At 36.6% G+C, this 23593-nt stretch overlaps 1 protein-coding gene and 1 non-coding gene across 3 annotated transcripts in view; both read left to right on the plus strand.

Moving 5' to 3' along the window:
• The window catches only part of Aoah (acyloxyacyl hydrolase), a 227048-nt gene that overhangs the window by 38655 nt on the left and 164800 nt on the right, over positions 1–23593 (plus strand). For both annotated transcript variants that reach the window (XM_074065287.1, XM_074065288.1), the window contains exon 3: positions 5892–5958. In XM_074065287.1, the coding sequence (XP_073921388.1) occupies positions 5892–5958 (67 nt within the window). The remainder of the gene's footprint in view (positions 1–5891; positions 5959–23593) is intronic.
• LOC141421087 (small nucleolar RNA SNORA64/SNORA10 family) lies at positions 9847–9980 on the plus strand. Its single transcript, XR_012445772.1, has one exon. It is a non-coding gene; the product is annotated as a small nucleolar RNA SNORA64/SNORA10 family (small nucleolar RNA).

Genomic DNA, 23593 nt, shown 5'->3' on the forward strand with positions numbered 1-23593 from the left:
TTTTCAACAGACTGAAAGTGGGTCACCTCTAGAGTGAGAACTAGGGATAAGATTTTAAGGTTGGAATATTTATTGAAGAAGCTTTAGCTTTGGGTTATTTGGCCCCTGGGATGATTTCCTGGGTAGGGTCATTGCTTTATTAAACGAAAGAGAGATTATCTGTGTAAACTACCAGTTCCTGCATAAGTGATAGTTTCTGTTTGAAATTCCTAACCTCTCTGCTCTTTCTAGCTCCTAGATCTGGCTCTTTGTTTTGTTAAATTTACCTGTGTGAATTCCCAGCACCAGGCCTAGCTGATGTTTAAGATGTGGACTACTATTGAGTAAAGAGTGAATTAAGTTTTAGGTGAGTGCTAACTTCAAAGCATCCTGTGATAACTTCTGGGGTCTGGCAACTTGATCTTTATGGAAATAGTGGAGTTGGGAATTTGAATTCCAATGATCTTTTTCTTTTCTTTCTCTTGTGGCCACTGCTTATGTCTAGCTACTACTGACCAGTTACCAAAGAGGCTATTCCATTTTGTATTCCCACCAGCCTTGCATAACTTCTATTTTTTCCACATCATAATAGGTGTAAAGTTGTATCTCACCATGGCTTTTATTTGTATTTCTTTGCTAGCTAATAGCATTGAGCATTGTTTCATGTGCTCCTTGGGCATTTGTCTATCTCTTTTGGAAGATGCCTATTCAGATACTAAGCACAATTTTTAATTAGACTGTGTCTCTTTATTGTTTTAAAAGTTTATCTACAAGTCTCTATGCCATTTATAGTCAACAAATTTACTTGTTCTTAATCATACTTGAATTGCTCATTAAACAAAGCTAGTCACTAAAGGAGTTCAGGAAATGGCACCCCAAAATATGTTACTTTAGTGTATTAATTACCAATAGGTAATCAGGGTGAAGCTTCCTGAATTCCTTTTATCTGCCCAAACACAAATCCTCCAAGGGAACTCAAGTGTTACCAAATCCCTGAAAATTTATTCTTTTCAAGGAATTGGAGATGTGAAGGATAGGAGACTTTTATCACACTGGGATAGACCTCGTTATCAACCATCTTCTAAGGATTCATCCATCCTCCCCCCCCCAAATCACTTATTCTGCGGGGGATTTTCTAAAATTTTTATTATCGTATCATTGTTGTACTGAGGGTACATTGTGACATATACAAAAGTGCTTACAATATATCTTAGTCAAATTCACTCCCTCCGTCATTCTTCTTTATCTTCCCTCCCCCTTTCTTAGAATAGGTCTCATTGTTCTATTTTCATACATGAGGACATACTATTTCCACCATATTCACCTTTCTTTACCCTTTCCCTAGATCCTCTCCTGTCTCTCCCATTTTACCTTAATTTTTGAAAAAATATATTTCTGTTTGTTTAAGATAGCTACACAAGGAATTTCATTATGATATTTTCATATTATATTATATATCTATGTATTGTATCTTGAATTGGTTCATCCTCTCTATTTTTCTCCTTTTTACCTTAGTCCCCCTTCTTATGGTGAGTTCAACAGGTTTAAATAGTCTATATTCATTCTTATATAGAAAGTACATCAACCATATTTACCTTCTTTACTTCTTTCTTTTACCCACCTCCTCCCGTTCATACCCTCCCCTTAGCATGACCTGTTTTTCATTCTTGTCCTTCATTGTTTAAGTGTCCGTTTGTTGTTCAGTGGCATTTTTGCCTTGTTATTAGATCTGTACATGCATTGTGCTTAGGTTGATGTAACTCCCCCCACACTGTACTTCCTGTCCTTTTCCCCTTATCCTGTGTTGTTTAACAGTTTTCAGTATGTTTCGTTGTGTCTTGTTCCTACACAGATGTGATGTATTTTAATATAATTTGCTATATTTCTTTCCTTCTTTTCCTTCTTCCTTTGTCTCCTCTATAGTCCCACTTTCGGGTGCATGTTCTGTATATATTTGTATGTGTATATATTATTGCTTATGTTTATATTGGGCCTGTACTCCACATATGAGAGAAAACATGCAGCCTTGGTTTTCTGAAACTGGATAATTTCACATAAAACGATGTTCCATCCATTTACCTGCAAATGACAAAATTTAATTCTTCTTTATGGCTGAATAAAATTCCATTGTGTATAGATACCACATTTTCTTAATCCAGTCATCAGTAGTGAGGCATCTAGGCTGTTTCCATAGCTTGGCTATTGTGAATAGTGCCGCAATAAACATTGGTGTGCAGGTGCCTTTATTGTAACCAGACTCACATAACTTTGGGTATATCCCTAGATGTGATATTGCTGGATCATATGGCAGTTCTATTAGTCTTTTGAGGTGCCTCCATACTGTTTTCATAGTGGTTGTACTAATTTACATTCCTACCAACAGTGGATGAGGGTTCCTTTTTCCCCACATCCTTGCCAACATTTCTTGTTGTTTGTGTTCTTGATGACAGCCATTCTAACAGGAATGAGATGGAATCTTAACATGTTTTTGATTTACATTTCCTTTATGACCAAGGATGGTGAACATTTCTTCATATATTTTTTGGCTATTTGAACTTCTTCCTTTGAAAACAACTGTTCAGTTCATTTTCCCATTTCTTCATTGGGTCATTGATTTTTTGGGGAGGGGGCTAGATTTTGGAGCTCCTTATATATTCTGGTTATTAATCCCTTGTTAGATGTATAGGTGTGAACTGTTGAGGAGGAATTTTTTAGCCTCCCAATCATTTACTCATTTCAGCAAGAGGATTGAGTCAAAGCATTCTGACACTTTTCTTGACTGGCCTTTCTAATTATTTCCCTAAACTCTTGTTAGCTTGGCTGCTCCTTATAATCAGATTTCAGACCTGAACCCTAGTACTGCCTAAACAATTAAGAGCTTTTATTCATAGTTCTGGAATCAATTTCCAAACCCAGTCTGGATCAAAAATTTGCTCTAACAAACTCAACTCAAAAAACAAATCCATGCAGCTTCAGAATCCTGGTGAAAACTCACCCATGACCCCCAGAGGCATCAAGAACACAGTGAGCAGAATGGACTCAGCAGATGCCTGTGCCTAGTTGTCTGATGCTTCTGGGAGTCCCTGGACTTCTGCCTTGGATCCTGCCAAGTATATAAAATCTTTTAAAAGGAGGGATCCTTCAACTTTTAAATTTTTGTAGAGTTTACTTAAGCAATTATATGTAATACAGAACAAAGTAAAGCAAAATTTAAAAACAGTTCATGGATCGGCCTCCAGAAACAAAATAGTTTCAGAAAAACCCAACCACTGACATGATCTGAGGGCATTTATAGAAAACTGAGTGTGCTATAGAAACAAACTTAATTGGTTCCAGCTCAATTGCTTATGGAGCCTCCTGCATTTAACTTGAACTCACTACCACTGCTGTCATTCACTCCATATATGGATTAGTACAGGGCCTAATCTGTATCAGTGACACCCACAAGTTTTATTTAACAGTTGCGATCATCCTTTATATATTCTGGTACCCTGTACTAAAACATCTAATGTGATTTACAACAGTTTTCTCTCATTCTATGGTTTGCCTTTTTATTTTCTAGATAGAGTCCTTTGAAAAAAGGTAAAAGTGTTTTTTAATTTTGAGGAATTTAAATTTTGTCTCTTTTTTTGATAGTACTGAGGTTTGAACTCAGTGTTTCATGCTTGCTAAGCAGGCACGTTTATTGCTTGAGTCATACCGCCAAAAAGATTTGTCTGTTTTCTTCTGTTTTTGGCGTCATATTTAAGAACCATTGCCTGACCCAAACACTCAAATATTTATACAATATTTTTCTTTAAAAGTTTCATGGTTTCAGCTCTAACATGATTATATTATATGTGCCCTATGTTAAGACTGTTACATGTCTAGCCTGATCCATTTTGAGTTAAATTTTGCATAATGGTATGAGGTGAGTTGTTCAAATTTATTCTTTGGCTTGTAGCTATTCAGTTGTGCCAGAACCAATGACCGTAAATTTAATGGTTTATTTCTAGACTCTTGATTCTGTTTCATTGATCTGTATGTCTACACTTGTACTGATACCACACTGTCTTGGGTACTGTAGCATTGTAATTTTGAAATTGGAAGTATGAGTGCTATAGCTTCATTTTTCTTTTTGAAGATTGTTTCAGCTGCTCTAGGTTCCTTGGATTTCCCTGTGAACGTTAGAATGAGCTGATGAGTTTCTGCAAAGTCAGGATTTTGCTGGAGATTACATTGAATCTATGGATCAATTTGGGAAATATTGCCATTTTAACAACATTAAATCTGTCAATCCACAAACATGGGATGTCTTTCCGTTATTTAGGTCTTTTTTTTTTTTTTTGTGAACTGGGGCTTGAACTCAGAGCCTTCACCTTGAGCCACTCCACAGCCCTTTTTTATGATGGGAATTTTCAAGATACGGTCTTGCAAACTATTTGCCCTGGGCTGGCTTTGAACCACTGTCCTCTTGTTCTCTGCTTCCTGATAGCTAGGATTACAGGCATGAGATTTCCAAGTATATGTTTTACACTTTAAAGGAAAATTTATTTCTAAGTATTTAATTCTTTCTGATGCTATTATAAATGGGGTTGTTTTCTTAATTTCATTTTCATTTACCCATTTCTGCTTTCTAGAAATACAACTGATTTTGCATCATTGAATTTGTGTCATACAACTACGCTAAATTTGTTTATTAGTTCTTCTAATTTCTTACTGGACTCCTTGGGGTTTTCTATAGATGATCTTATCTGCACAATGACTTGCTTTCTTTCTTTCCAATCTGCATTCCTTTTACTTCTTATTGTTGCCTAATTATCCTGGCTAGAACTTCCAGTATAATGTTGAGTAGAAGTGGTGACAGCAGACATGGTTGTCTTTTCCTTATCTTTGGGGGGAAACACTCCGTGTTGTACTGTCAAATATCATGTTACCTGGGAATTTTTATAGATAATCTTTATCAGGTTGAAGAAATTCCCTTTTATTTCTAAAGGGTTTTGGGTTTGGGTTTGGGTTTGGGTTTGGGTTTGGTTCCTCTTATTATGAAGGGGTATACTGTTTTGCCAGATACCTTCTGTGTCAAGATAGATGGTCATATTCCTTTATGCTACTGATGTGGTATAATATGTTAGTTGATTTCCAAATGTTAAATCTTGCATTCTTGGGATAAATCCCACTTGATCACAGTGTACAAGTTTTTCTACAGTGCAACATTTGATTTGCTAGTATTTTGCTGAGGATCTTTGGTCTGTAGCTTTCTTTTTAGACAGATGTATTTGGGGTTTTTATCAGGGTAATGTTAGCACCATAGAATAAGTTAAGAAATGGTCTTTCCTAGTCCATGTTTTGGAAGAGATGGGATGATATTGATTCTTTAAATGTCTAGTAGAATTCATCAGTCCACCACAGTGCATAATGGCACACTCCTATAACCCTAGCACTCATGGGGCTATTCAGGGACACCTGTCAAAATAGCTCTTCTTCCATCTGCAGGGTAATAACCATAAAAACGACCCATCAAAGTAAAGTCTCCTCCTTCAAGTGAACCCCAGAGAGGAGTATTTCTAACAGATCTGCATTTCAGATTATTTGCTTCAACACAAGTTGTGTTTCTTTCAATTCCAACAAATGAGACCCTATTCAACATTCAGATATTCCCTACTGTAAAAAATAGAAAGTGAAAACCCAAAATGTAACTCTGTTTTTATAATGAACTGGCAATCTTTAGTATGCACTGTAAAGTGGAATGCACTTCAGGATGGAAATATTTTAATAGATGTAGTAACCAGAATTACCCAACCTTAAAATTAAATACTCAAATTAATCATTAATCCCTCAACCTTAATCCCTCTTTAAGATAATTATTAACTCATGTTTTAAATTCATCATAATAAAGATGTATTCAGTTTGTCCCTCTTTGTTTTTCTTAGAAAAACTGTTCTTGAAAACCACCTGCGATTTAGTGGTTCACATGTTTGGCTCAGACATCATAAAACTGTGAGTATGACGTGGCATATAAATGTGATTTGATCACTGGGACATGGGAGACAACAAGAACTGGGAGATGGGAGGCTTTGCTTTCAGCTTGATGTACTCCCTGGACAAGAGCTTGCACTGTTAGTTCAGTTCTCATTACTAGTGGAAAAGTGAAACCTGGTTCAGATGATTTCTCACTCTAAGTAAAGGCTCCCCTTGAATTGCAATGTGGAAAGCTGACTCACTTTCTCTCTAAGAGCCTTTCCGAGGGAATTTCACAATCACCATCAACAACAAATGACCCTATGCTATTGCCTGACATAGGCAATTGTCCCTATCTCCCCCTCTTCTTCTTCCCCAGACTCCCAGGCCTCATTCCTTCAGAGTCTTCTCTCCTCCTCCTCCTACTGACTGGTGTGTTGGCCCTCTCTACCTCCTCCCCAGCCTCTTGTCATCATCACTATCCGTCTGCTTGTCTTCTTTCTTTTGTACCTTTCTTCTTTTTGAACTCAGGGCACTGGATTGGATAAACCATGTTCCTGCTCAGGGCACTTTTTCACCAATAATCCATACATGACTTTCTTAAATTAGTGATGTAGTTATTCACTTAATTACTTTGAATAAAAGCACCCAGACACTCCACCGAAAACACGGTCTAGGACCTTTATGATCACTCAGTCTAATCATATGATCTGTCTCTTTCATTCTTATGTTTTCACTCCCTTCCTAGTGAGCACCATCCTAGACCCCATGCTCATCTTCCTTTTGCTACCCTTCTTCTATAATTTTATTACATATAAAAATACAAATTACACAGTGCATACTCTGGACATCCCATAAAAAGACATCTTTTTACTTTATGAAGAGGGCATCACATTTTATGTATCTTTCAAACTCTTCTGTTAAATTTATGTCTGAGATCCATTCATACGGCTGTGGCATGACTGTAGACCATTCATTCTGACGATATAGAATACTGCATTGTGTCCCTGTAGGTGGTCTATTGATCACCCTCACACTGATGGGATTTTGAGCTGTCTTCTGGTTGCTCCTCTCATGAACAAGACTTCCAGGAACATTCTTATGTGGTTCCTCTTAATGTGTGATTAGCCTTAGAGTAGAGAGGCTCAGAACAGCATCACCCTCCATACCAGGGTAGGCTTGAGCTACAGAACTTTAAAGACAGAAATAATTTAAAATCGCACAGACTGGGGAGATAATCAGTGTCCCTAGTACTATGTACTTGACTCTATAATATTCACCTCATCCTTTATAATGATTTTTCATGGGATCTGGATGTGAGTGTTTGGAGGGAGGGACCTTGTATTTTGGCTAATATCTCAATTATTGCCATTGCCTTTTAACTGGACTCCAGAACTATAGGCTTGCCTTGCTCCTTGCTCTTCAGTTCCATAATCCACTAATCAATAGCTAGACAAGTACCTTTTGAATGCAAACCTAATTATGGCACTCAGTTATATAACATTCTTCAAAATCTGCATACCTTTCACTGGACTCCTAGCCCCATACATAAGATTCTTCATGAGCTGTTCCTGAGGGTTTTTCTAGATTCATCTCTTGCTGCCCAAAGCACACCACATTTCACTTGTAGTTTTCGACTCACACAGAAAGTTTTTGCCAAACACCTCAACTCCCAGACACATCCTACTTCTTGGGACCTCAGCTCCAGTTTGCCTCCTATGGAAGCCTTTCTGAACCTCCCCAGGCTACTCCCACCTCACACAGACAAAGAATATACACATACACATAACTCCGTAATCTCCTAGGACCCTGTGATGAGCACTGTGCACCTATTACATCTGCTTCTAATTAAATTAACCCTTTACTTTTCTGATTTGCTAATAGATTTCAAGCTTTCTGAGGACTAGGACTACATTTTACTCATTTTTGTGTCTCCATGTACTTATCCAAATTCTGACTATATGTTTATGGAAAGAAGGAAGGGACAGAGAGAGGGAGGAAAAGAGAGAAGGAGTGGAAAACGTCACATCTCCAGGGCTTGGAGTAATACTTGATCATATAAAGTCTCCAATAAGTGTTTGTTGACTAATGAATTATTTAAATAAATAAAATTTAAATTGCCTTCAGATGAGCTATGATTAGACTGCTCCAAAGAAAATACATTTAAAAGTAGTATTCAAACAGAAAGAAATAAATAAACCTTTTAGCCTAGTCAATAGCTGGGTGGCTGTTAGAGGAAATGTCAGATTGGACACAGAGGTACTGCAACTAGACCAGGGAACCAGACAGACAAACTGGAAACAGAAGCCAAAGGGGCAGTACACACAGATGGCTAAAAGATGCCAGAGAGCAGCTATCAAGAGCATGCACTTGGGTCAGAAGGAAATACCTGCGTTAGTGGACAAGCCTGTGGTTCTTCTGTAGTGACTGTGAGAGGCAAGTAAGCCTGGGGTCAGAAAGATGGCTCACAGAACTAGGTACTACAGCTGCAAATGGTACAGCAAGTGAAATGTACAAGAGATAAGTAGGCATGAGTGTTAAGAAAGAAGACCTAAAGTGAATAGTGATGAGTAGGAAAGCTGTTATTTTTCCAAGGTGAGTAACTCTCATAAGCACCAAGTGGGTTATTTTGAAGACAGTGTCAATAAATGACCCCTCTTTGTGATTCCATCCACCATTTGTTTTGTTTGCCCGTAATGTTCCTCTACTCATGTCAGTTATGTGCTGATGGAATTTATCCTCATATGGTGTGCTTTTCTTGCAGGTTGATTTAAGCAGTTAGATCTAATTCTGGGGTTGATGTAGGCACTGAAAATGACAACCTCATGATTTAATTTTACCTGGATATCAGACTTCCAATATTAAATATATTTCCTAATCCAGAGGGCATTCCTCCTATTATCTCATATCAGTCAGTTCTCAATAATTCATGGAGTAATTATGTAGCAGTTACATTTCCCATCCACAGACAGTGCCATAGGATGTTGTAAAGAAGAAAGACACCTGAAAATTCAGGCTTTTCCCCAAAAAACTTAGGTCATGTGGGGTTTCAGTCTGTTTGGACTGTTTTAACAAAATACCTTACACTGGATGATCTATACACAATAGAAATTTATCATTCACAGTTCTGGGAGTACAAGATCAAGGTGTCAGGAGATTTGGTGACTCATGTTCATTCTTTGCCTCCTCGTGTGGCAGAAGGAGCAGAGAAGCATCCTTAGGTCTCTTATAAAAGGGCACTAATCCCATTCATGAGGGCAGATAACTCCTAAAGTCCTTACCTTTTAAACACATGAAGAAATATTAAACAATCTTAGTCATAAAGGAAATGTAACTCAAAACTATATTGAGATTCCATCTGACCCTAATCAGAATCATCAAGGAAACAAATAATAACAAATGCTGGTGAGGATATTGGGGGAAAGGAACCCTCATATACGTTGGGGGGAGTGTAAATTACTTTAGTCACTATGAAAATCTATATGGAAGTTCCTCAAAAAGTAAAAAATTGAACTACCATGTTATATAACCATACCTCTCCTGGGCATATAACCCAAGGAACCAAAGTCAACATATAATGAAGACACTTGCACACTTATGTTCATTCAATACCATTCACAAATGCCAATAATTTAGAAGCCCATCAACTGATGCATAGATAAAGAAATTATAGTATATATACACAGGAGAATGGATGGAACTGGAGATCATGTTAAGCAAAATAAGTCAAACTCAGAAAGATAAATATCACGTTTTCTCTCATATATGAAATCTAAATATAAAAGCAAACAACAACAAAAAAACACATGAACATAAAAAGTGGACACTTTTGGAGGGGAACAAAAGAGAGTAATGGGACATGAATATGGTTGAAGTACATTGAGTATATATGTGAAAATAACATAATTATTTTTAAAAAGAAAAGCACCTCTCTCAGCTCCACTCAATCACACAGGCTCAGTGTGTGCTTGGCGTATTTTAAGGGAGAGAGAGGAAGGACCTCCTAATGCATGGAAGACCTGCCCCAAAGTAGCTTTTCTGTTCCTAGGAGTGTGACAACTTCTGGTCTTGGGGTGGGGAAGAAAAGAAAAGCAATTGGAAAGTTCACAGTCCAGAGGCACAGGATCACTAAAACATTGAAGCTTACTCATAGGATTATAGAACGCTCCACCTCCCCTACTCCACTTGTCACTGTCACATTACTAAAGGCCCATTAATAGTAAATTCAGTACATCAAGTCTGACTAGCAAGAAAAAATGACAATGCACACTAAAAACACATTTTGAGCAAACAAAAGTATGAACATTAGGTATGGTAAAAATGTTATAATTATCAGAAAAGGGATTTAAAGCAATTATGATTAATATACTAAGAGTTCAAACAGATAAAGTGGAAAACATTCAACAAGAGGTGGCCAATGTAAGGAGCAAGATGGAAAGCTAGATAAATAATACTTTTAAAATGCTAGATAGCAAATAAAGAATAATAATATTAAAGAATGCTTTGGTGGGCTTATTGCTAGAAATGGTCCAGGAAAGAACCTCTGAGTTTGAGAACATATCAAAAGAAACCTCCAAACCTGAAAAGCAGGGAGAAGAAAGAATGGAAAAACCAGAATATCCAAGGACTGTTGGACAACCACAAAATGTATAAATAGTACACTAAGAATTCAAAAGGAGAACAAAGAGAAAGGGACAGAAGAGACATCTGACACAACAGAATTTCCTGAGTCATAGATTCACAAAGATCAGAGAACACCAAGCAGTATAAAAAGAAAGATAATTATACCTGGGCATATTATTTTCCAAATACAGAAAAGCCAGAAATGGGGGAAACCTTATCTATAGAGGAGCAAAGACAAGAATTATTCCTGACTTCTCAGAAACAATGCAAACAAGAAGAGAATGGAGTGAATATTTAAAGTATTAAGAGGGAAAAAAAAACCACCAACCTAAAATTATGTACCCTGAAAAATAATACTTCTAAAGTGAAGAAAAAAATAAACACTTTCTTAAACAAACAAAAATTAAAGAACTTGTTGCCAATAGACTGGTTTTCCATGAAATGTTAAGGGGAATTATTTAAAGAGAGGAAAAATATTTTAGGCAAGAAACTTAGATCTGCATATAAAAAAAAACAAAGAAGGAATAATTGAAGGTAAAGTTTAAAAAATTCATTTGGCTATTTTTAATCTATAACAAATAATAGCTTATTAAAATAATAATAGCAATAATTAATTATATATGTGTATGAAATAAATGACAGTGAGATAAATGCAAGGTACAGACAGGAGGGGGTTAGCATTTTTGTTTTATAATATAATATTATCCATCAAACTGTATAATGTTATTTGAAAGTGACCTGAATTAGTTGTAAAAGTTTATTATAAACTTTAGAGTAACCACTAAAAAAGGAGAAAAAGAAGTATAATTGAAGCATGGAGAGGGAGGTGGGAAAAAAAATGAAACATATAAAACACAATTAAAACCATAAAAGGAAGAAAAATAATGAAAGATAAAAAATAAAAATAAAGAATATGATCAACACATAGAAAATAATAACAAATATGGTAGGTGTTAATCCAAAGTGATCAATTATCCCTTTGAATGCCAATAATCTAAAATCATCAATTAAAAGATAGAAAATTGTCAGTCTGGATCAAAAAACAAGACCCCTTCCCCCCCGAAAAAAGACCCAACTATATGTATGTAACCTACAAAAAATTCACTTTAAATGTAAAGACACATATAGATTAAAAGTGAATCCATGGAGAAAGATAGTATGATAACACCAGTAAAAAGAAAGAAGCTACATTAATTTTAGAAAGAACAGACTTCAAATCAAGGAAAGATGTTTAAAGACTACTTCATCCAACAACAGCTGACTACACATTCTTCTCAAGCTCAAATGGAACATTTACAAGACAGAACATATTATAAACCATAAAACACACCTTAACAAATTTTAAAGAATAGAAATCATACAATACCTGCTCTTAGACCTCAATGTTATAAAACAAGCAATCAATAAAAGAAAGATAACTGGAAGTCCCAAATACATGGAACTGAACACACTTCTAACTAACATGCAGGTCAAAAAGGAAATCACAAGAGGATTTTTAAAGTATTTTAAACTAGCTAAAACTGAAAATACAACCTATCAAAATTTGCAACATGAAGTGAAAACAGAACTTATGGGGAAATTTATAGCATCACATGTAAATATTAGAAAAGAAAAAAGATCCAAATTAATCATCTAAGTTTCTACCTTAGGAAAATAAAAAAGAAGAGAAAATTAAATTCAAGTAAGTCAAAAAAGAGAAATGGAAAAATTACATCAGAAAAACAACAAATTTGAAAATCAGTAGAAAAAAAATCAATAGAAGCAAAAGTCAGTTCTTTGAAAAGATTGATAAAATTTTTAAGGAAGCACTTCACGTTAAACGGAGAACCGAGGAGACCCCCGGGGCCGCCAGTGGCCGGCGCCCATACGGCTTGGGAAGACGCGGACCAGGTGAGCTTCGCGGTACCGCGGTTCCCACACAGACAAGCCTGGGCCAGAGCAGCATAGCCCCCTGGACAGACTGACCTCCACCCGGGAAAAAAAGAGAAACTGAGTACTAAGCAATAAGAACAGTTAAGACACGCTGGAAAGAGGGTGGGGCGCCCTGAGCGCTGAAGATTGGGGGAAGGGAATCCTTCCCGGGACTGTAAATAAACGAGCCGGGCGGGCCGGAGAGGCTCTGGCGGGAGCGGGGCGCGCCAGCAACCAGGAGCGGGGACGCTTGTGAGAGGAGGGAAGACCCACTTCCCACGTGAACTGTAAATAAACACGCAGGCCTGACAACGCGGGGCAGTGTCGCCTTTCCCAGTGCTTGGAAAGGGAAAAGCCTGTAGCAGAGGCCCCCCTCCCCCGCACAGGAGAACTCTGAGCAAACAAAGCCTGTGGGACCAGGTGAGTGCTAAGCTCACCCCAGAGACCTGCATAAATAACGCCGCCAGCTACAGGCTGAGAGCAGCAGGCAGGCAAGCCACAGTTGCAGATACCACTCTCAGAACTGCCTCCGGACGCTTTTTTTTTCTTTTTCTCCCTACCTTTGATGAGAGAACAACCGAATTACACCTGCAAGCCGAAAAACTTACTGAAACTATTGCATTTGAACTGGGGACACTTGGTGGGGCTTTTTTTTTATTTTTTCTTCTGTGTGTGTGTGAGTGTAGTTTTGTTCTACTTTATGCATCCCCTTTGATGAGACAACTACAGAACAACATCTGAGGCACCAACTCCAGGACTGGAGATTAAGACGGACATCCAAATTATTAAGACTGAAATTGCATTGCATATAAACTTGGAAGTTTTTTGGTTTTTTTTTTTTTTTTTATTTTCCTATTTTCCATTTTATTTTAATTCATTTTTATAAATAGATATTACTTTCATATACTTATTTTTTATTTTTTTTATCTTTGATTTTCAATCCTCTCTCTGTCTCTCTATTGTCTGTTCAGCTTACTGTCGATTAGTACACTAACACTCCCTGTTTATACCTTTGAAACTCTCTTGTCTGATACCTTGTTCTGCTTTCTCCCTCTTGTCTGTATATTTGTTTTCCCCTTTTCTTTAACTTCTTGCTTTCCATCTCAGCTCACTCTTCCGTTCTCAATATTACCATTGTTATTATTACAAGCTAGAAAATACTTAATTACACACAGTACAGGGACAGTAACAACACCAAGGACAATGACAGGAAGACAGAAAAAACAAGGAAACCAGTTTCCCCACAGCAAAAAATTAGTACAGGAACCAGAGGGGAATGAAGAGAACAGAAACTCAGAGCCAGACTCCAACAAAATGAAGATAAACTATGCCAAAGGACCCAATGAAGCCTACAAGAATAATTTAAAAGAAGACATACTACAAGTACTCAATGAGAATTTTATAGAGATGATACTGGATAGGGTCAACCAAAATGTACAGGAGACACTCAAGAAATTCCAAGACAATAAAAATAGAGAATTTGAAAAAGCAAAAGAAGAAATAAAGGAAACCATAGAAGCACTGTATAAACACCAAAGTGAAAGAGAGAACACAATGAATAAATGGATAAATGAACTCAGGACAAAAATAGACAACAATAAAGAAGAAAACAGCCAGGATATGGAAAACCTCAGAAAAAAGAACGAAACAGAACTGCAAAACAAAACGGAAGGCCAATCCAGCAGAATAGAACAAACAGAAGACAGAATCTCAGAACTTGAAGATGAAATGGTAATTAAAGGAAAAACCGAAGAACTATTAATTAAACAACTCAAGACCTGTGAAAAGAAAATGCAAGAACTCACCGACTCCATCAAAAGACCAAACTTGAGAATCATGGGCATCGAAGAAGGAGAAGAGGTGCAAGCGAAGGGAATGCGTAATATATTCAACAAAATAATAATGGAAAATTTCCCAAATCTAGAGAAAGATATTCCCATACAAATGCAAGAGGCCTCCAGGACACCAAACAGACCAGATCAAAATAGAACTACTCCACGACATATCATCATTAAAACAACAAGTTCAGAAACTAAGGAAAGAATATTGAAGGCTGCAAGAGAGAAAAAACAAGTAACATACAAAGGTAAACCCATCAAAATCACAGCAGACTTCTCAACAGAAACATTAAAAGCAAGAAGAGCGTGGGGTGAGATCTTCCGGGCACTGAATGAAAATAACTTCAACCCCAGGATACTCTACCCAGCAAAGCTATCATTCAAAATAGATGGAGCAATAAAAGTCTTCCATGATAAGCAGAAACTAAAACAATATGTGACCACAAAGCCACCATTACAAAAGATTCTGCAAGGGATCCTGCACACAGAAAGTGACACCCAACTTAACCATGAAAAGGCAGGCAGCACCAAACCACAGGATAAGAAAAAGCAAGACAGTAGAGAGTAACATCAAGTTAGGTACACACAATCAAACCTTCAAACAACTAAGATAACTAAATGGCAGGAATCACCACATACCTATCAGTACTAACACTTAATGTCAATGGACTTAATTCACCCATCAAAAGACACCGTTTGACAAAATGGATTAAAAAAGAAGATCCAACAATTTGTTGCTTACAGGAGACTCATCTCACCGACAGAAATAAGCATATGCTTAGGATGAAAGGCTGGAAGAAGATTTACCAAGCTAATGGCCCCCGAAAACAAGCAGGAGTAGCAATACTTATCTCTGACAAAGTAGACTTCAAACCTACATTGATCAAACGAGACAAAGAAGGACATTCCATACTAATAAAAGGGGAAATAGACCAAAAGGAAATAATAATCATCAATCTGTACGCACCCAATGTCAACGCACCCAATTTCATCAAACATACCCTAAAAGACCTAAAAGCATATATAAACGCCAACACAGTAGTTGTGGGAGACTTTAACACTCCATTATCATCAATAGATAGGTCATCCAAACAAAAACTCAATAAAGAAATCCAAGATCTAAAATATGCAATAGATCAAGTGGACCTAGTAGATGTCTATAGAACATTTCATCCAACCTCTACACAATATACATTCTTCTCAGCAGCCCATGGAACCTTCTCCAAAATAGATCATATCCTAGGGCACAAAGCAAGCCTCAGCAAATATAAGAAAATAGAAATAATACCGTGCATACTATCTGACCACAATGCAGTAAAAGTAGAACTCAACAACAAAAGTAAAGACAAAAAACATGCAAACAGCTGGAAACCAAATAACTCATTACTTAATGAAGAATGGATCATCGATGCAATAAAAGAGGAAATTAAAAAGTTCCTAGAAGTCAATGAAAATGAAAACACAACCTACCGGAACCTATGGGACACAGCTAAGGCAGTCTTGAGAGGAAAGTTTATAGCCATGAGTGCATATATTAAAAAGATTGAAAGATCCCAAATCAATGACCTAATGATACATCTCAAACTCCTAGAAAAACAAGAACAAGCAAATCCCAAAACAAATAGAAGGAGAGAAATAATAAAAATAAGAGCTGAAATCAACGAAATAGAAACCAAAAAAACCATACAAAGAATTAATGAAACAAAAAGTTGGTTCTTTGAAAAAATAAACAAGATCGATAGACCCCTGGCAAACCTGACTAAAATGAGGAGAGAAAAAACCCAAATTAGTAGAATCAGGAATGCAAAAGGGGAGATAACAACAAACACCATGGAAATCCAGGAAATCATCAGAGACTACTTTGAGAACCTATATTCAAATAAATTTGAAAATCTAAAAGAAATGGACAGATTTCTAGATACATATGATCATCCAAAACTGAAGCAAGAGGAAATTAATCACCTGAATAGACCTATAACACAAAATGAAATTGAAGCAGCAATCAAGAGTCTCCCCAAAAGAAAAGTCCAGGACCTGATGGATTCTCTGCTGAATTCTATCAGACCTTTAAAGAAGAACTGATACCAACCCTCCTTAAACTGTTCCATGAAATAGAAAGGGAAGGAAAACTGCCAAACACATTTTATGAAGCCACTATTACACTTATCCCAAAACCAGGCAAAGACACCTCCAAAAAGGAGAACTATAGGCCAATCTCCTTAATGAACATTGATGCAAAAATCCTCAACAAAATAATGGCAAACCGAATTCAGCAACACATCAAAAAGATTATCCACCACGACCAGGTAGGCTTCATCCCAGGGATGCAGGGGTGGTTCAACATACGAAAATCAATAAACGTAATAAACCACATTAACAGAAGCAAAGACAAAAACCACTTGATCATCTCAATAGACGCAGAAAAAGCCTTTGATAAGATCCAACATCATTTCATGATAAAAGCTCTAAGAAAACTAGGAATAGAAGGAAAGTTCCTCAACATTATAAAAGCTATATATGACAAACCTACAGCCAGCATTATACTTAACGGAGAAAAATTAAAACCATTCCCTCTAAAATCAGGAACCAGACAAGGATGCCCACTATCTCCACTCCTATTCAACATAGTACTGGAATTCCTAGCCAGAGCAATTAGGCAAGAAGAAGGAATAAAAGGAATACAAATAGGTAAAGAAACTGTCAAAATATCCCTATTTGCAGACGACATGATCCTATACCTTAAAGACCCAAAAAACTCTACTCAGAAGCTTCTAGACATCATCAATAGCTATAGCAAAGTAGCAGGATATAAAATCAACATAGAAAAATCATTAGCATTTCTATACACTAACAATGAGCAAACGGAAAAAGAATGTATGAAAACAATTCCATTTACAATAGCCTCAAAAAAAATCAAATACCTAGGTGTAAACCTAACAAAAGATGTGAAAGACCTCTACAAGGAAAACTATACACTTCTGAAGAAAGAGATTGAGGAAGACTATAGAAAGTGGAGAGATCTCCCATGCTCATGGATTGGTAGAATCAACATAGTAAAAATGTCGATACTCCCCAAAGTAATCTACATGTTTAATGCAATTCCCATCAAAATTCCAATGACATTCATTAAAGAGATTGAAAAATCTACTGTGAAATTTATATGGAAACACAAGAGGCCACGAATAGCCAAGGCAATACTCAGTCAAAAGAACAATGCAGGAGGTATCACAATACCTGACTTCAAACTATATTACAAAGCAATAACAATAAAAACAGCATGGTACTGGCACAAAAACAGACATGAAGACCAGTGGAACAGAATAGAGGATCCAGATATGAAGCCACACAACTATGAGCAACTTATCTTTGACAAAGGAGCTAAAAATATACGATGGAGAAATAGCAGCCTCTTCAACAAAAACTGCTGGGAAAACTGGTTAGCAGTCTGCAAAAAACTGAAACTAGATCCATGTATATCACCCTATACCAAGATTAACTCAAAATGGATCAAGGATCTTAATATCAGACCCCAAACTCTTAAGTTGATACAAGAAAGAGTAGGAAATACTCTGGAGTTAGTAGGTATAGGTAAAAACTTTCTCAATGAAACCCCAGCAGCACAGCAACTAAGAGATAGCATAGATAAATGGGACCTCATAAAACTAAAAAGCTTCTGTTCATCAAAAGAAATGGTCTCTAAACTGAAGAGAACACCCACAGAGTGGGAGAAAATATTTGCCAATTATACATCAGACAAAGGACTGATAACCAGAATATACAGGGAACTTAAAAAACTAAATTCTCCCAAAACTAATGAACCAATAAAGAAATGGGCATGTGAACTAAACAGAACTTTCTCAAAAGAAGAAATTCAAATGGCCAGAAAACACATGAAAAAATGCTCACCATCTCTAGCAATAAAGGAAATGCAAATTAAAACCACACTAAGATTCCACCTCACCCCTGTTAGAATAGCCATCATCAGCAACACCACCAACAACAGGTGTTGGCGAGGATGTGGGGAAAAAGGAACCCTTTTACACTGTTGGTGGGAATGTAGACTAGTACAACCACTCTGGAAAAAAATTTGGAGGCTACTTAAAAAGATGGACATCGATCTACCATTTGATCCAACAATACCACTCTTGGGGATATACCCAAAAGACTGTTACTCCAGAGGCACCTGCACATCCATGTTTATTGCGGCACTATTCACAATAGCCAAGTTATGGAAACAGCCAAGATGTCCCAGCACTGACGAATGGATTAAGAAAATGTGGTATCTATACACAATGGAATTTTATGCAGCCATGAAGAAGAATGAAATGTTATCATTCGCTGGTAAATGGATGGAATTGGAGAACATCATTCTGAGTGAGGTTAGCCTGGCTCAAAAGACCAAAAATCGTATGTTCTCCCTCATATGTGGACATTAGATCAAGGGCAAACACAACAAGGGGATTGGACTATGAGCACATGATAAAAGCGAGAGCACACAAGGCAGGGGTGAGGATAGGTAAGACACCTAAAAAACTAGCTAGCATTTGTTGCCCTTAACGCAGAGAAACTAAAGCAGATACCTTAAAGCAACTGAGGCCAATAGGAAAAGGGGACCAGGAACTAGAGAAAAGGTTAGATCAAAAAGAATTAACCTAGAAGGTAACACCCACACACAGGAAATCAATGTGAGTCAATGCCCTGTATAGCTATCCTTATCTCAACCAGCAAAACCCCTTGTTCCTTCCTATTATTGCTTATACTCTCTCTACAACAAAATTAGAGATAAGGGCAAAATAGTTTCTGCTGGGTATTGAGGGGGGGAGCGGGAGGGGGTGGAGTGGGTGGTAAGGGAGGGGGTGGGGGCAGGGGGGAGAAATGAACCAAGCCTTGTATGCACATATGAATAATAAAAGAAAAATGAAAAAAAAAAATTATCAATGCATGGTTTACATGCAGAAAATTGAGTATTTTCACCAATGGGTTAGCTTATCTACAAATTGACAGCTTTTTTCTTTAAAAAAAGGGAAAAAAACATGTTTTTAGAAGCTACACATCCATAAATTTAATTTTTAAGTCATCAATTTTTAACTTGATAAATAATAAAGGAAAAAGATGTTTAAAGTTAAAAAAAAAAATTTTTAAGGAAAATAAGAGAAGACATGGATTACTGATATCAGACATAAAAAGAAAACACAATTACAGATCTCATGGCTGTTAAAAGGACAAGTAAGGAATATTATGAATAATTCTTTGCCCCCAAATTTTCCTTGAAAAATACAAACCACCAAAACCACACAGGAAGAAGCATGAGGTGTGGATAGGCCTATAGGTATTAAACAAACAGGGTCAAAATTTAACTTCTGAAACAGAATTCACCAGGCTCAAATGGGTTTGCTGGTGAGTTCTACCAAACATTCCAGGAAAGAATTATACCAGTTTTCTCTAATTTCTTCAAAAGATAGAGGCAAAAGGGAATACTTTCTAATGCATTTTAGTGAAGTCATCATCACTCTAATACCAAAACCAGACAAAAACACTACAAGGAAAGTTCAAACTAATATTCCTCATACTCATGAACATGGAGAGTAAACTTCAACTTCAGCAAATTGAATCCAACAATGTATAAAAATTAAAGCTGGGCATGGTAGCACATGTCTGTAATCCTAGCTACAGGAGTGGCAAAGAAAGGAGAGTAAGACAACACATTTGATGCTGATCCTAGGCAAAAACATGAAACCTTATCTGAAAAATAAACTAAAGCAAAAAAGCATTGTGGGCATAGTTCAAGTGATCAAGCACTTGCCATCTAGCAAGCTCAAGGACCTGAGTTCAAACCCAAGTACTGCCCCCTCAAAAATTATATACCACAACCAAGTGGATTGATCCCTGGCATGCAAACCTGGTTAAGCATTCAAAAATCAATTAATATTATCTACCACATCAACAGGCTCCATTTAAAAAAATCATATAATCGGATCAACAGATACAGAAAACCATTTGACAAATCCAACACTCATTCACGATAAAACACTCTCTGTAAACCAGAAAATGAGGGGAACTTCCTCAATTTAACAAAGAATATGCTCAAAAAACCCTTCAACTAACATCATATTAATGCTGAGGATTAGAAGCTTTTCCACTAAGATCTGGTACAAAGCAAGGATACACTCTCATTACTCCTTTCAACATCATACTGAATGTTCTAGCCAATGTTAATCCAAGGCAAGAAATGGAAATAAAATTTATACTGATAGGGAAGGATGAAATAAATCTAGCAGATGACATGATTGTCTATGAATAAATTCAGAAAAAAAACAACAGAAGTTTTCTGGAAGAATAGACAATTATAACAAAATTGCAGAATATGAGGTTGATACACAAAATTGAATAGCTTTCCCATGTCCCAGCAATAAATAAGATGAATTTGAGGCAAACATACAATACCACTTACACTAACAGAAATGAAGCACTTAGGTATAAACCTAACAAAGTATGTACAAGATCTGTATGAGGAAAACTATAAGATTTTGTGAAAGAAGTCAAAGAGCTAAGTGAATGGAGAGAGATTCTGTGTTCACAGTTAGGAGAAAGGCTTAAAGCAGTATGATGGAAAGAAGGTAGTCTCTTTGACAAATGGTACAGGAACAAAAATACAGATATCCATGCTAAAATACAAATCTAGATAGAGAATTCACAAAAGTGAACTCAAATGTATCACAGATATAAATGCAAAATATAAAATTATGAACTCCCCCAGAAGGTAATACAGAAGAAAATCTAGATGACCTTGGCATTGATGATAAATTTTTAGATAGGACACTAAAAGTATGATCCATGGAAGAAAGAACTGATAAACTAGATATTAAAAAGCTTCTGCACAACAAAAGAAATGATCTCTAAACTGAAGAGACCACCCACAGAGTGGGAGAAAATATTTGCCAGCCACACATCAGACAAAGGACTGTTAACCAGAATATACAGGGAACTTAAGAAACTAAACTCTCCTAAAATCAATGAACCAATAAAGAAATGGGCAACTGAACTAAACAGAACTTTCTCAAAAGAAAAAATTCAAATAGCCAAAAACACATGAAAAAGTGTTCACCATCTCTAGCCATAAAGGAAATGCAAATCAAAACCACACTAAGATTCCACCTCACCCCTGTTAGAATAGCCATCATCAAAAACACCACCAACAGCAGGTGTTGGTGAGGATGTGGAGAAAAAGGAACCCTCGTACACTGCTGGTGGGAATGCAAGCTAGTACAACCACTCTTGAAAAAAATTAATATGGAGGCTTCTTAAAAATCTAAACATAGATCTGCCATATGATCCAGCAATCCCACTCCTGGGGATATACCTAAAGGAATGCGACACTGGTTACTCCAGAGGCACCTGCACACCCATGCTTATTGCAGTGCTATTCACAATAGCCAAGTTATGGAAATAGCCAAGATGCCCCACTACTGACGAATGGATCAAGAAAATGTGGTATTTATACACAATGGAATTTTACTCAGCTTTGAAGAAGAATGAAATCTTATGTATGGAACTGGAGAACATCATTCTGAGCGAGGTTAGCCAGGCTCAGAAGACCAAAAATCATATGCTCTTTCTCATATGCAAACTTTAGATCTAGGGCAAATACAGCAATGTTTTTGGACTTGGGTCATATGACAAAGGGAGAGCACATATGGGAGGTATGGGGATAGGTAGGAAACCCAAAACATGAAAGCGTTTGATGTCCCCACTCCAGAGGAACTAATATAGAAACCTTAAAGCTACAGAGGTCAACACCGGAAGGGGATCAGGAACCAGTGTAAAGATCAGTTAGAGATGAATCAACTTGGGTTGCAACACACTTGTGCATGGAAGCAATGCTAGGAATCTCTCTGTATAGCTATCCTTAACTCAACTAGCAAAAATGCTTAGTCTTTCTTATTATGCTTATGTCTTCTCTTCAACAAAATTAGAGATAAGGGCAGAACAGGTTCTGCTGGAGAGAGGGGGAAGAGGGCGAGAGTGGAGGGCAGGGGGGAGAGATGACCCAAACAATGTATGCACATGTGAATAAATGAATTTAAAAAAAGAAAGAAAGTAGATGGACAGTCCAAAAGAAAAACAAAAGTCAACTCAAGGGCATCACCATCTTTTAGAAAGTAAAAATCAAGGTGAAAGAAACCTACCAACAAAAGTAATCATTTATAACCATTCACACTGGGTATTCTTGGTTTGAATGATTATTTAAAGATATCTAAAGATACTGATTTACAAGGGGATTGGGGAAGAGCAGTGGAGGGGGAGAATTCAAGTATGATATATTTGATGCATTGTAAGAATTTTGTAAATGCTACAATGTACCCACACCCAGCACAACAATAAAAAAAGTAAAATTAAAAAATCTAAAAAAAAAAAACTCAACAATTAAAAAAAACTAATTGAAAATATGATACAAAAGTCTTAACAGATAACAGATATTTCATCAAAGAAGATATTACATGGCAAATAAGTTCATGTAAAGATGCTTAACATAATATACTACTAAGGGATTGCGAAAAAAAAAGAAATACCATTATTCATCTTAGAATAACCAAATCCAAAACACTGAAAAAATGGCAGTTTCTTTAAAAACTTACAGCCACACAAATATCTGCATGTGAATGTTTATAGTAGCATAACCATAAAAAGCTGAATGAATCATAATGTCCAGTAGTATATTTTAAAACTGTGATACATCATACAATGGAATATTAATCATTAATAAAATGAAATTAATCAAGTCATGAAAAAACATGGAGGAAAGTGAAATGCACATTGCTAAGTAATATGACAAAATGAAAGCCCAAGTGAAAAGGCTACCTACTATATATTTCCAATTATATGACTTTCTAGAAAAGGTAGATCTATGGAGACAGTAAAAATATCAGTGGTTGCCAAGGGTTAGGAAGGAGAGAGAGATAAATATGCAAAGCATAGAGGATTTTCAGGGCAGTGAAGATATCCTATATGATACTACAATGGTAGATATGTGGTTATACATTTGTCAAAACCCACAGAATGTACACCAACCACCAAGAGTGAACTCTGATGCAAACTATGGACTGTTGATGATAATGATATTATCTAAATGTCAATGAAGGTTCACCAATTTAAAGAGATGTGCTGGAGAAGGATGTGATTATCAATGAGGCTACATGTGTGTAGGAGTCCAAGGGAAATTCCTATACCTTTCTCTCAATTTTTCTGTGAACCAAAAAACTACTTTAAAAAAGTCTTTGGAAAACGTGACTATTTTGTCTTAC

Source organism: Castor canadensis, chromosome 2 (assembly GCF_047511655.1).
Source record: "Castor canadensis chromosome 2, mCasCan1.hap1v2, whole genome shotgun sequence".
Classification (NCBI taxonomy): Eukaryota; Metazoa; Chordata; class Mammalia; order Rodentia; family Castoridae; genus Castor; species Castor canadensis.